This window comes from Biomphalaria glabrata, chromosome 10 (assembly GCF_947242115.1).
Source record: "Biomphalaria glabrata chromosome 10, xgBioGlab47.1, whole genome shotgun sequence".
Taxonomy (NCBI): domain Eukaryota; kingdom Metazoa; phylum Mollusca; class Gastropoda; family Planorbidae; genus Biomphalaria; species Biomphalaria glabrata.
In genome coordinates, this window is record NC_074720.1 from 11,887,671 (window position 1) to 11,901,829 (window position 14,159).

At 35.8% G+C, this 14,159-nt stretch overlaps 1 protein-coding gene across 5 annotated transcripts in view; it reads right to left on the minus strand.

Annotated features, from left to right (window-relative positions):
* LOC106071748 (kinesin-like protein KIF21A) overlaps positions 1 to 14,159 on the minus strand; it is a 79,864-nt gene that overhangs the window by 55,311 nt on the left and 10,394 nt on the right. For all 5 annotated transcript variants that reach the window (XM_056043685.1, XM_056043689.1, XM_056043688.1 and 2 more), the window contains exons 2-3: positions 6,523 to 6,696; positions 181 to 223 (exon numbers count right to left, since the gene is read on the minus strand). In XM_056043685.1, the coding sequence (XP_055899660.1) occupies positions 181 to 223; positions 6,523 to 6,696 (217 nt within the window). The remainder of the gene's footprint in view (positions 1 to 180; positions 224 to 6,522; positions 6,697 to 14,159) is intronic.

Consider the following 14,159-nt stretch of genomic DNA (forward strand, 5'->3'; position numbering starts at 1 on the left):
TTATATAGATGAATATGAATTATATATCTTATAATAGATTAACCTTAAATAATTTTTTTTTTATTTTAAAAGAGCAACAATTATGCTTAAAACTGGAAACATTTAGAGCCTACAGACCTCTATAGAGAAGATTGAAATTCGATGTGCTTTAGTGTGAATGTTAGAAATGTCAACACTTACCTGGCCATATGCGAAAACTGTGGCATTATACCCTTCGAAACACCTAAGAGGAAGAACAAGAATATTTGTTAATTAACATTATTATTTTATTTAACGTCAAAAATTGAGCAGTGTTCTTAACATAAATTAATCTCACCCCCCCCCCCCCCCAAAAAATCTTTTCAAAGAATAGTCTAATTGACTTTGGACAAATAATTAGGTTATTGATTTCTAAATGTTTCAATTCAACAAGATTTTCTATCCTGAGCGTTCAGAGGGAAATAAGGAGAGAAACTAATGTATTTCGAACAGGTATAGCACTGAAGAGAGTAAGGAGGGAAGGTGCGGGGGGGGGGGGGGGGGCGCAATGCCTCGAACTCGTATTAGGTTTGATTACAAATGTATTGCACGGACAGATTTTGTTGTTTGTCTACAAGAAACTGAAGAATGAACGCCTTTGAACATTCTAGGATTGAACAAGGACTGACAGGTCTTTTAATGTTTAAGATTGATAACAATCTTGCATTAGTAAACCGTCATTTAACGGAAACACCTCTACAGGGTAACCTCCCATTCATCAGTAGTTACAAACACGCTATAGATTGAACAAATAGATTGAAATGAACTTCTGACAAGGTCATCGTGCATTATTTATTTCTTGTTTACCCCAGCAGCTTCAATGCAAGACACTCACGCACAGCCGACAAACACACAGACACATTAGTGTGACATGAGCCAGTTACCAATGCAAGACACTCACGCACAGCCGACAAACACACAGACACATTAGTGTGACATGAGCCAGTTACCAATGCAAGACACTCACGCACAGCCGACAAACACACAGACACATTAGTGTGACATGAGCCAGTTACCAATGCAAGACACTCACGCACAGCCGACAAACACACAGACACATTAGTGTGACATGAGCCAGTGACCAACATGGTGATCCACAAGCCAGGTCAACACATCCACCAAGGAGGCATGCTGTGGGAGTCTCGCCATGCAGACAGTCTTTCAAACACAGAGACGTGTGACTTGAATGACAATATATCCAACGTCTGCTATTCTCTTCACAAACTTTTTAAACTCATGATGTATTATCTCCCCCTTTTAGGTGGAATAGCATCATACGTTTATCCAACAAGATCTGTTTTGTTTTGTTTTAAAGTTCGCTCTAATCTCCGTCAAAACACATTCAATGTATTCATTCGAAAGTGTAGATAAACATGGTTTCAATTGAGTGAGACATAGAGAGTATCCTTAAAGAGGACATGGGTAGAGGAACGATGAGGGGGCGGGGAAGTAATAGCATAGCCTCTCTTGCGTACTCTTCAAGAACAATGGGGGGGGGGGGGGGCAATGTATATAATTTTCACTTAAAATAAAAAAAAATAAAAAACAAACAAATTCTAAATTTAAAATACATATGAATTATTTAAATTCTAAGACAAATTTAATTCCTTATAAAATTAGAATTCATTTTGGAGGGGGGGGGGATTAAGGTACCTTTAATTTATGTTTGGATTTTTTTTTAAGTACAAGGGTTTCAAACCACTATAGAGTGAATACTGTTTGACTCTCAGGGTTAACGGGGAGGAAAAGGCGTCTAATGTGCTAATAAAACATCAGGGCCCTAACGTTGTCTGAGCCGGCACTACAAACTAGCGCCTGATGTGTACACACTTCTTTGTTTTTATAGTGAACAATTACAAACACTAAAAGCAAAGTGACAGCCAAAAACACGATCTACATGGACAAGTGGCCGATTGGAAGTCCATTAACACGCCAGCCCAGGCTTCAAACCCCCCAAACAAAGTAGAAACATTTTTTTTCCTACCCTACATCTGAAGGATCGATCATGAGATCAATTAGCTATGATCACAGAACACAGGCTAACGGTATTAATAGCATTGACCACTTATCATTAGACTCTTGGGCGTGTCTGACTAGAATTTTTAATATAAAACTATTAAAAGCAGAAGGATTTTTAGCGGCCATCGTTGGCACTATTGGTTTATTAGTGTTATGTTTAGAGGTAACCGAATGGGGAATAGCCGCTTACGTTTTGTGAGGTACGTCCGTCCGTCCGTCCCGTTTACATCTCAAAAACTAGATAACATTAAAAATCCGATATCAAGATATTTTAGATAATTCAAAGTCTGATGCAAATGCTACTTTTTACAAAGCTTATATCAACTCACTCTGTCTGGTAAAAAGTTTGTTCACGTTATTTCTCCCATACCCAGGTAAAAAGTTTGTACATATTATTTCTCCCAAACCCAATCTCGGATCAAGCTGAAATTTCGCATAATTATTTTTTTTACCTCAATAAAAAAAAAAAAAAAAAAAACAAGTATCAATTTTAAAAAATACAAATTAGTTAATTAGCTATTGGTAATTATTTATTTGTATCGAACAAGGAAAGAAATTGCACTTGACTGATGTGGTGGTATAGTTGAATTAGTCCCCTTTTTATACCTTGCAGAGAGAAAAAGGTCGCCGCTTTAAAGTTTGAAACTAACAATAGACAATATTACACTCTGTGACTTCATAAGTACTATGCTCTTCCCGAGGAACAGTTTAGTTAACTCTTTACATATTTTTGTTAATTTGTCTGACAGAGATCTAGATCTAGAGAACCGTGATTCCACAATTACGGGTAATGCATAATGCCGTTTTTTTTTAATCGCGCGTAGGATCGGCGTTTTCCATATTGAATGACACCCCAAAATGACAATATTTGTCTATATATTTCATGAGATTTCTACGAGTTTTCAAAAGATTTTTCATAATTTCTGGCTTCATTTCTCTACTTAAAATGTGAGCAACATTGTAGACAGCTTTACCACGGACTCATTTCTTGTATCTTTTTGGTAAATATTCCCATTGATCCTCCAGTCTCTAGGTGTAGTTTAACATTCGCTGCTCAAACCAAGAATGCCGTCATATTTGTTTTATAGTGCTGTTTATATATAAATATATATTTTTTAAATTTTTTTTTAAACAGCCATACTTTACAAAAAAAATAATTCAGAATTCACTTGTAGTTTCTTCGGCTCTACCATTTCATATACGTACACATGTTCAATGTCATGGTACCAATCCATCATATAAAAAGTGAGGGTCCTAACTTAGATAAAACAACATTTTTAAACCTTTTTATGGACCGGAGGGGGGGGGGGGAGAGAAAAGGGGGATTTTTTACACTTTGTACCGACGTTTCGGATGGCCGGATGGAACCACGTCGCGGGCCGTATTTTGGGTATCACTGTTCTAGACTTAAGTAATAACAGGTTAAATTTTCGTATTTAATCGTCGACGCCAAGTGGGAGAACTAGTGAGTTTCAGTGAGTCAGAGTGTGGTCAGGGCTAAGGATTTTATATAGATACATCCCCCCCCCCCCCATCCTAAAAAAGGTTTTAATAAAGGTATTGACTATTTGATGAATGCATATTGTCAGATTTTTGCCTGGGACCACTATATTTATATGCACCCCCCCCTCATATATTAAAGACGAGGTGTACGAAACGCACATGCTAATATCTGTGTTTAATTATTTTTTGTTTTCATTTAGTTGAAGATAAAATAAATAATTAAATAAACTTTGTGTGTGTTTGTGAAAAAAAAGTTTCATCTTTTCATTGCTATCATGGTTTCATTTTGTTTTCGGACTATATTAAAACCCACACAATATTATGATGTTAATCACATAAAAATAAATTACAAAATAAAAAAAAATAAAAAAATTACATCCCAAATCTAATTGACAAAACTAACGATTGTTCTTCACAAAAACATTTGAACACAATCACGCATACAAACAGTCTTAGGTTCACTACTATTTATAATCTGCATAATTGATTTACCAAATTACATTAGTTCAGGAACAAAAGTTTGAGTATTTGAAGACGATTGCGCAATATATAGAACATTAAAAACAAGACAACATACAGACATTTTACAAAAAGAATTAGATGAATTACAGAAATGGGAATCAAATTGGAGCATGTCTTTCCACCCAGAAAAATCATCTTTTTGAAGTAACGCCTGTATTTTATAAGATAAGATAAGAAACAGATATGTACCCCTCGTTTTGTTTTAAAGACAAGATAAAAAGCTATTATAATGTATCTAAAGTAAAGCATTTAGCGCCAATCTACCGACACACGCCTCAGCACAATGCGAGATTCGGCTATAACACAAACAAACTAGATTTCATTGACTGAGACAAACGTATTTATCTTAAATGTCAGCTATTGCTTATAGATTGAAATGTTTTTTGAAACAATATCTTTATTCACCTCCCTCCCGCAAAAAACAACAACAACAACAACAACAACAAACAAAAAAACAAACAAACCAGGTAACACAATGCAATGAATACAACAAATTATCAATTAAGAAGGTTACAAAGACAGTTAACTCAAAATCGGCCCCCGAAGTGTTCCACCCAGGCACGTAAAAAGACAGGTTTTAATTATTTCAGAAAGAATATCATAATGAAATTCTATCAAAGGCAAATGACAGAGAAGAAATGGAGAAAGAAGGTTGACCGATCATGTGTTCAGCAGACCATGGGATAGGTGAAAGTGATGGTTAAATCAAATACGAACCTGTCCTAACTGATGTCATATAATCATTATCTAATTGAACTAATTGTTTTGTAAAGGGTCAATCTCTTATTCAAAGTCTAAAAAAATCCACACAAAAAAAAAACATTTCCGTAAAAAAAAAAAAATGTGTGCCACATTGTAGTGCAGTTTACGCAATAATATGAAAAACTACTTATTGATTGTTGTTTTCAATTATGTTCCACTTATTTGCATACTAAATAGATATTTCTCCTTAAAAAAAAAGTAAACACTTTTTGTTAAAGTAATAATTAGTAAGAAAGAACTTACGTAACTTAGCAATACATTTGTAAACAAGATTACAAAGACAGTTTGTGTGGAAACACAAACTCAAAATTTTCAGAAAGAACATCCAAATGAAATTATATCATAGACAAATGAGAGATAAGAATGGAGAAAGAAGGTAGAGAGATCTTGTGTAGTGCCCCAACGGTACAGCAGATCAAAGGATAGGTGCAAGCGAATGCAAAGTTAGATGTGAACCTGGCCTAACTAGTTCCCCTTTCAGACCTTGTGGTCTATAGGGCAGAAGAAGTAAAGTTCATCTGTTTTTGTGGCCTACGGTTAACGAGGGTGTCATGTAGCACAACGACCAACCGCCTTTACTTTTCCCCAACTAATATCAGGTACCCATTGGAGCTGGGTGGACTCAGATGCGCCTAAGGATTCCGAAGTTGAAAATCCCAGTCTTCACCAGGATTGGAACCCGGGGACCCCGGTTCAGAAGCCAAGCGCTTTACCGCTCAGCTACCGCGACTCTCCTGGCCTAACTGAAGTCTTATAATTGATGTAATTGTTTTGAAAAGGTCCAATCTCTTATTCGAATGCTCAAAAAAAAAAAAAAAAAAAAAATTCGCAATAAAGAAAAAGTTCACAAAAATGAAGTTTACAAGATTACTATTCGTTTCTAATTAGGTCTAACTTATAATGCATACTAATTAGCCTTTTCTCTTTAAAAAACTGCTTGCATAACTAATTTTAAAAATTAAATTTTTCGCTTTCATCAAAGAAAAAAAAAGTAGCCGTTGCATCAGAACTTTGAATGGTCTAAAATATCATGATGTCGGATTTTCAATATCTTTTCTGGTTTACGAGATCTAAACGGGACGGACGGACAGACAGACCACACAAAACTGGGGGCCGCTGAAAAGGGTGTGCACTTGATGAGATTATACGTATCTACTAATATCAGGTAGGAATTGTCATTTGGGCGAATGCACAGTAGACTGCACTAAATTGCTGAATGGGCCGCTTAGAATAGCAAATAGACATTGGCCGTTATAAGAAAATAGCCTATTCCGAGTTTATTGTGTGTTATACTAGTAAATGGTTAATAGACATACGCTGTGGGGAAGTACCATTGAAAGGCAAAATTGTGTGGTAATGCCAAGGCTAGTTTCTCCAAGTTAACATAATCACAAATTCATTAGGTTGGATGAAAATTTCATAACACTGGCAAATGGCATTCAGGATTTAGAACAATACGTTTAAATTCGTGACAAGAAATGGCTTCTGTTGGACAGTACTTCACATATTCGGGTTTACCGCTGTGTATGTGGGGTATGTGGGGTTACGGGTATTAGTTTTGTGATGAAAATCTGTGTCAAATGTCACTGGATTTAGAGCAGGGTGCAAATTAACCTTTATTAGGACTTGAATAAGTTTCCAGTGTTCACAAGCCTCTGGTGAGTATTGCCTACATGAGTGACCTAGCAGTGTACTCACCCTTCAATCAGACCTCTGACACACGTGTTGTAAATGCTCTCTTGTTGTGTGGGCGTGTCGTACACATAGTCGAATGTGAAGGCCTTGTCCTTGCCTAAAAGTACCTGGTGCTCGGTGACCGAGGTCACCGTTTGACACATATCGATTTTCTCTCGGCCATTTTGAGGACGAATTCTGAAATAAAAAAAAAATAATAATGTTGTAGCAAATTAATGTAGCAGTAAAATTAATGTGGTAACAAACGTAAATATTATAATAATAATTTAATGCATTACAAGCACATAAAAAAAGATAAAAGTTTCTGATGCATCGATCCGTCACAATAAGAAAACACTAACTTACATAAACAACATTTAGAAATCTACCGTCACATGGAGCAAAATCTACTAAAAATAAGCAAAAATACCACTCATAGATCAAGAGTTATCTTAAACTGTTGTATGGATTCGCATAAAATTTCGTACACAGGTGCCTATGAGCTAAGAAATGGTTATGACAGATTCGCAACCTGACGACCGAAATTCGCGAAAAACCGCAAGCTCTATAAAGGCCGCATTCTATGTATAAAAAAATATGACACATATTCTGTATTATTTAAGCAATTAGTAACTTTCCCCTTAAGTCTATTTATTTGAATATGCACTTGCTATTAGACAAAACTAAAACATTAACAAGAAAAACCTTAAAAAACCAAAACACACACGTTAAAACAACAACATGAACAACAAAGCCTATACAAAGTGTTATTGTAACCATTAGTTTGAATCAGTCATGTCATTCAATTTGTAATAGATCAAGACCAACAATAATACATCTGTGTGATTAGAAATATTTTTACCAATTATTTTTGTTCAGCACTATTTCATGCTTTTACTTTCTCAATACGCTATGATCCTAGCACTTATATGGACCAGTTGGGAACATGGAGGGGTGTGTGTGTGTGAAAGAAAGGGATATCTGGGTGAATTTTACCGTCATCTGAAAAAAAAAAGGAACGACCTAAATTTGAACTCATGGCTTAGGCCTCCTCAATCCGACATTCTAGCCCTAATTTCTATTTCATAGAGTGTACACAGGACTAACTTTTTATTGTATGCGAGGGGGGCTGGGGGGGGGGGAGCGGATAAGTCAAAGTGATAGTAGATTTAACGGGCCCAAAATAGGAGTGCTTGAATGTGTCAGGGGGCGCATTATGGAGCGGGTCTTTCCAAATCAAGTCAAAAGTCTATGTCGGAGAAACTACGATGCGCAGGCTAAAAAAACAAAACAAAACAAAATGAGGGTTCCAGAGAGAGAGAGAGAGAGAGAGAGAGAGAGAGAGAGAGAGAGAAGAAAAAAGAGAGCAGGCCGTGAAATTTCTTTGTAACATTTACACTACTTCACGGGCTAAAAAGTATGTTCGGTTAATGGTTACAATGTGGTCCATTTATTACAATAAAAAAAAAAAAGCCATATTAAACAATATAAAGCCTGGAAACAAATCAACGGGCGTAGCCGGTGTGTACTGCAAGTAAGAATATAAACCATCTACGACAGCTAAAACTGAGCATACAGAGTTTAGCATAAGACTTTCTGGAAATAAGAGAATGAAGCTAGCCCCCCCCCCCCCCCCCAAAAAAAAAAAAAAAAAACTCTTTAAAATAATGATCGAGAAAGCAATTCGTCTAATGATCCCCAAAAAAGATATTCAAGATCTTGTCTCATTGACACGTGACTTTCCTTCCAGTGAAAGAAAACTCAGATCAATTCACTTCGGACGCCATTCAATTCATTTCCAATGAAGACGATCTCAGTCGTACGGGGAAAAACAACACATACTTAACATGTGTATGCACATCTAAATACATAAAAACATGTGCATACACAAACATACACATACTGACATACTAAGATCACCATACATAAACAAACATGCAAATATACTCAGTTATAAACATGCAATCTACATACATACACTGTAAATATATACATACATCAACATTCAATACACACAGATACATTAATATTGAAGAAAGCAATACTGCGATTTATTGTAGAAATACTTGCAAAAAGGTTTGCATATAGTTTCAGAATGTTCCATTAATAAAATCGGTTAAGTTTTACGTCAAAAGAATAAGAAAATGAAAATGGACACTGTTGTTATAGTGTAATGTTTCAGTTTTAATGAGATATACTAATAACAAGCTACAAATTATCCTCTTATTCCCTCCTTTTACAAAATATTTTAACCAGTTTAAAAATATTGTCGATTTTAGATGGGTTTCTAGATATTAATATAAGATAAGATGATATTAATATATATCACATGCATGCAATAAGTACAATTTTGCACTAAAAAGGTCAAATCGTATTAGTTCATTATTAAAGTCCGTTATTTGTCATACTCGGGGGCTCGGTGGCTGAGTAGTTATGCGCTTGGCTTTTTAATTTAAAAAAGTAAGTTCCCCTTTCAGACTTTGCGATCTATAGGGCAGATGATATAAAGGTCATCTGTTTCTGTGGCCCACGATTAACGAGGGTGTTATGTGACCAGTACAACGACCAACCGCCTTTACTTTTCCCCGACAAATGTACTAGCGCCCAAAGATCCCGAAATTAAAATCCCAGTCTTTACCACTCAGCCACAGCGATCTTTACTCTTCTTATTGCCCTACTAAAAATTTTCAATTTCTAGCTCTTTTATTTGAAAACAGTTTATTTTGACTTCTAGATGCCATATTTACAGTCATTTCGGAAACGTATTCGTCTGCATAGAATTTTGATTCTAAATGTACCAGACAGTGATCAAAGTAACAGGACAAGAACAAATGCTGCATCAGAAAATTGATCATTTGAAAACAAAATGAAATAAAAGTGAATGTTATCATTGATAATCTCGCTCTGAGCTCCATGGACATGACTGGATCAAGCAACATGTCATCTAAGACCATGTTTGTAGAGAGTACAACATACATCTGCTCAGGCTACACAAGCAACTCAACAAGTAGAATTACACCTTTTTTAAAACACGTAATTACAAATTGAAATAGATAGAAGGCTCAAGAAGATCTAAAATCGATGAGAGTACTCTAAAAGTTAAAAGTATGTCATGGAACGCAACAGACCACAAAAGAAAATAAAAAAAATTCATTGATATGTCAGACAGAACTATTAAGAACATCATATAAGAAAAGATGAAAAGCCTTTAGTGTGATAAAATAAATATAAACCATGAAGGGTACACATTTAATGGAGGAAAGACCAAAAAGCCTATTCAGCACAAAGAAGTGTTTAGTCTAAAATACAATCCTGCCTTCCGGCCCTTTCCATTCGCTATTACATGCCCTACTTATCCTGACCCTCCAAACTACGTTTCCCCTACAGTAAACACAAGAAAACAAAATCCAGCTTTCATTCTAAACTAAAACTGTATTAGCGTGAATAATAATAAAACAACAACAACATGACTTTCGATGAAGGAAAAGTGCGACACAGTACAGGTGTTTACAGCTAAACATTGTATTTCACTTTAGGTATGTACATCTTTACAAAGTCTGGTCTATTCAGTAGGCGCAATGTCTCATGGCAAACCAATCTAAAGTTAATGTACAAACAAACATGTTCATTCACAATAACAAACGTAGATATGCTCTACAGTTTTCGTATCGCTATTTTTGGTTTTATTTTTACAGTTGGATCTTAGAATCTGGTGCGCTGGGACAGGGATTTCATCCCAAGGGAGATTACACCCAGATCTTCATTACCTGTTCTGCTCGGCCCTAGTCTGAGAGACAGGACTTTCAATGCAGTGCACTTTAATAAAGTCTAGTGTAGGGATGTCAAATCTGCGGCCCGAGGGTGACACGAATCGATGAGGTCCAAAGAGAATATTGTAATTTATTTTAAAAAACATTTCCAAATGTTAGTGAAAAACATTGATAGATTCAATAGTATCCAAGGGAAAAAAAAGAACAATGAAGTGACAGTAGGAGGCGTTGCGGTTGATGAGCAGTAAAGCGCATGGCTTACGAACCGGTGGTCCCGAGTTCGAATCCTGGTGAAGACTGGAATTTTTAATTTCGGGATTTTTGGGCGCCTCTGAGACCACCCACCTGACACTAGTTGGGGAAAAGTAAAGGCGGTTGGTCGTTGTGCTGGCCACATAACACCCTCGTTATCCGTGAGTCACAGAAACAGACAACCTTTACATCATCTGCCCTATAGATCGTAAGGTCTGAAAGGGCAATTTTTTTTGTTAGTGACAGTATTTTAGAAAACTATGGTATAGAGTACTGATTGTGACAACTGAAAAGAAACTTCCATCAAATAATATGTATTAATGCCCAAGAACGGAATGTTCCACGTGTGTTAAAAAAAAAAACCCTGAAAGAATGTAGTTTCTATATTACAAGTATTTCATCCTTTCAATGCTCACAGTCTGTGTTCAGGAAAACTACCTATCTCACGATACTTCCTTTCATAGCTAAGTAGACTAAAGAATGAACCCAAAAGTAAGGTGTAACAGTAATGCTAGTAAATAAATACATAGAAATTTCATTTTGTTTTAAAAAAACAAAGCTTACACTGAGTGAACGGAGACCACCGTTTACTTGCTCCCATATTTCTCACTATTGCAAGTTTCTTCTCCCCTTTTCTCTACACCTAAGTAAATTAATTTCCACTTATTGATTTACTTATTGTTAAACTTTTTGATTGATCCATGTTTTGTCGTCGACAATGAATAACTGTGCCTAATTTCAACTTGATCCCAGAATGGGAGAAAAAAAAATAAAAACTCCACCCAGACAGACGGAGTTAATATAAGCTCTGTAAATGAGAGATTTCTTTACTTCTGTGAGGCTTGGCAATACAGAAAGAAATTCTCCCACCCCCTTTTTTTGTAAAAGGATTATCAAGAGTGAAATGTGTGCTGACAAAGAATTCAGAATCATTGTTGAGTTTGTTTCCATTTCTAGTAAGGACATTAAAATAAAGACGTGTTTCTAGATAGACCTAAATCAACACTAAATCTACATTAGAGTGACCTTCAAATTAAACATGTTGGCAAAAAAGGCAAGAATGTAAAGTTCTGTGCAAGTTGTTCTAGATACTCTAATTAGAGGAAAATTCAATAGCTCCTCGTACACGTTGTACATATTATCGGGATTGAACAATGTTTTTTATAATACACTTATATTAATTAAGTGGAAGTTGACTTGGGGGTGATATTGCAAGCAAACTTTTTGTACTCTTCGTCAAGGATGATAAGTAAGCTAGGACCATAACAAATTCAATCAATAGATTCCAGACGCACATTCAATTATCACGCTTTACTTATAACCGCTGAGAAAATCTGCATGTAAGTTTGATCTCCGGATGAGAGCTGCCAAACTTGTTCAAATTTTCTTCATCTGTCCAGTGTTGCAATGATAACAGGTATAACAAACATCAACCAATCAAATCAGAGCTCTCTTAAACAATCATCAACTATTGGAGACTGAACTCTCGTACGGAGTGAAGGAAGACAGAGAGATTTCACATCAATTTAAAAGCCAAACTTTCAAAAGATTATTTTTAACCAAAATTTAATGTTTGTCTGCAGATTCAATCCACTATCAGTTTCTAATCTACAACAAAATCACGCTAGCTGCTGGAGGTGTGATCCGACAACAAACATATCATGTTTACAACGTATAAAAAGACTCGTATACAACTTCTTTTTATAATTAACACACCAGAATACACAAGTTTTAATTGGAAAAATTAGGGAATTGTATAAATATATTTCGATGTGAATCTGTATTTTTCTAAAACAATCGGATGAGAAGAAATACTAATAGCTTTAATCATTATTTAGGTATCATTGAAAACCCTTAAAACATTCATCACAGGGGTGAATCTAATCTGAGACAAGAACTTGATCGTGGTATTACAATTAAGAACAACAAAATGGAGTACGTTGCATACAACAGTGTTGCAGACCGCCATGGTGCAGCTGTCGCCTTAGATTTTGCTTACGGTTTTTACATTTTGTATGATACTAAGAATTAATTATAAGTTATTCAAATGCTATTGTTGAATATACCAAAAATGTATCGGTGTTTTTAGTGATCATTTTAAAAGTGCCTCCAAATATACTTTAACTCTTTCTCTCCTAATTAACTATATCATCGTTGACTTGACCCCATTAAATTACATTAAATTTTGTTTTTATAAATGTGTATTTGTGTTATATAAAGAGAGCAGGCATTCTCCTATAATTCTATACCAAAAGTTACGTTTTCTGATTACAAAGAAAATTGTTATTGAAGTTTAATCATAACAGGGTAGATTGTAGAAATGAGAAAAATGAGCAGTTCTGTCAGAACGTGGAAAATAATTACGGAGATAAAGAGTTAAGCCTTTTGCTAAGCTGTGTAAATGGTGGACGCAAAGCAATCATCTCCTGACCACAGCGTATAATTTGATACAGTTTGTTCTGTGCTGATTATCACCCAATACATTTCTAGCAAGAAGCCTCCCCAGTGAGATGACAAGAGAAGACAATCCCATGATCATGTTGTGTAACCTAAAACCTTCAAAAGTCTTGAGATGTGATAAGGAAGACGTATACGTTCCCGCCAAGATATGGTATAATTAATTCATTATGTGTAAGAGCGCCGTCGCACTACTTACATGGTACAGCAGGGGAGGGCTTGACAATATACTAGTCTTAGGTTCTTTCACAGTCATTATAACTGACATACCAGGCGCCTCGAACTAAGACAAGAAAGGCGGCACGGGAGGCAATAAATTAGAATTTCATTAGATCTATGGGAGGATCTATTTACATAATGTCATTGTCATACATACTCTCAATGATATAGAAGCAACTCAACAACATGACAAAAGTACAAATATATACTTTTTATATACTGTAAACTACTGTACAAATAGTTTTGAACATATATTAACTTAAAGGTCAATAGCATATTAAAATAGTATTTTTAAATAACACCAAACAGAAATGTACAAGTACCCATTGGCAGGCTTTAAGATCTGTAGGGACAGACAATGTAAAGCATATCTGCGCTTCACTACTCAACCACCGAGGCCCCCCCTCCCCCCCTCAGAAAGATGCAGACATTAAATGTGTTTAGAGCGGCTTATACTAGAATAGTCTTTGTTTTCAAACTGTGTTCAGCTCTCATCGCACGTATCGTTTAAAATGTTGGCAAGTAATCTCAGTGAATGCCTTATTTCACAGAAACTTGTTGCCGCCAGTTTCAAACGGACACAAAGTTCAAGCTCCAGTGAAATCTCAGCACGCACTCACTGACAATCACTTCGACAGAGCGGCCAAATGCAAAGGTCAGAATGCCATTGTTAACATTCACCAACTTGAGAAGTTTGACAGATATGGGAAAGAATGAGACATAGTTGGGGCGCTCTAATAACAACAAACAAACACTTATGTGCCATGAATGCTTTCTATCAATCTGTTTGGTACAGGCTGACAAAGAGAGAGAGGGAGAGATAGATAAAGAGAGAGAGAGAAAGGAAGAGAGAGAGAGAGAGAGATGAAAAAACAAATAGCCCCAACATTTCTTTGACATCCAGATACCTTACTATGCGACTACCCCCTGGGCACACAAAACTAATATACATGTAATGAAAAA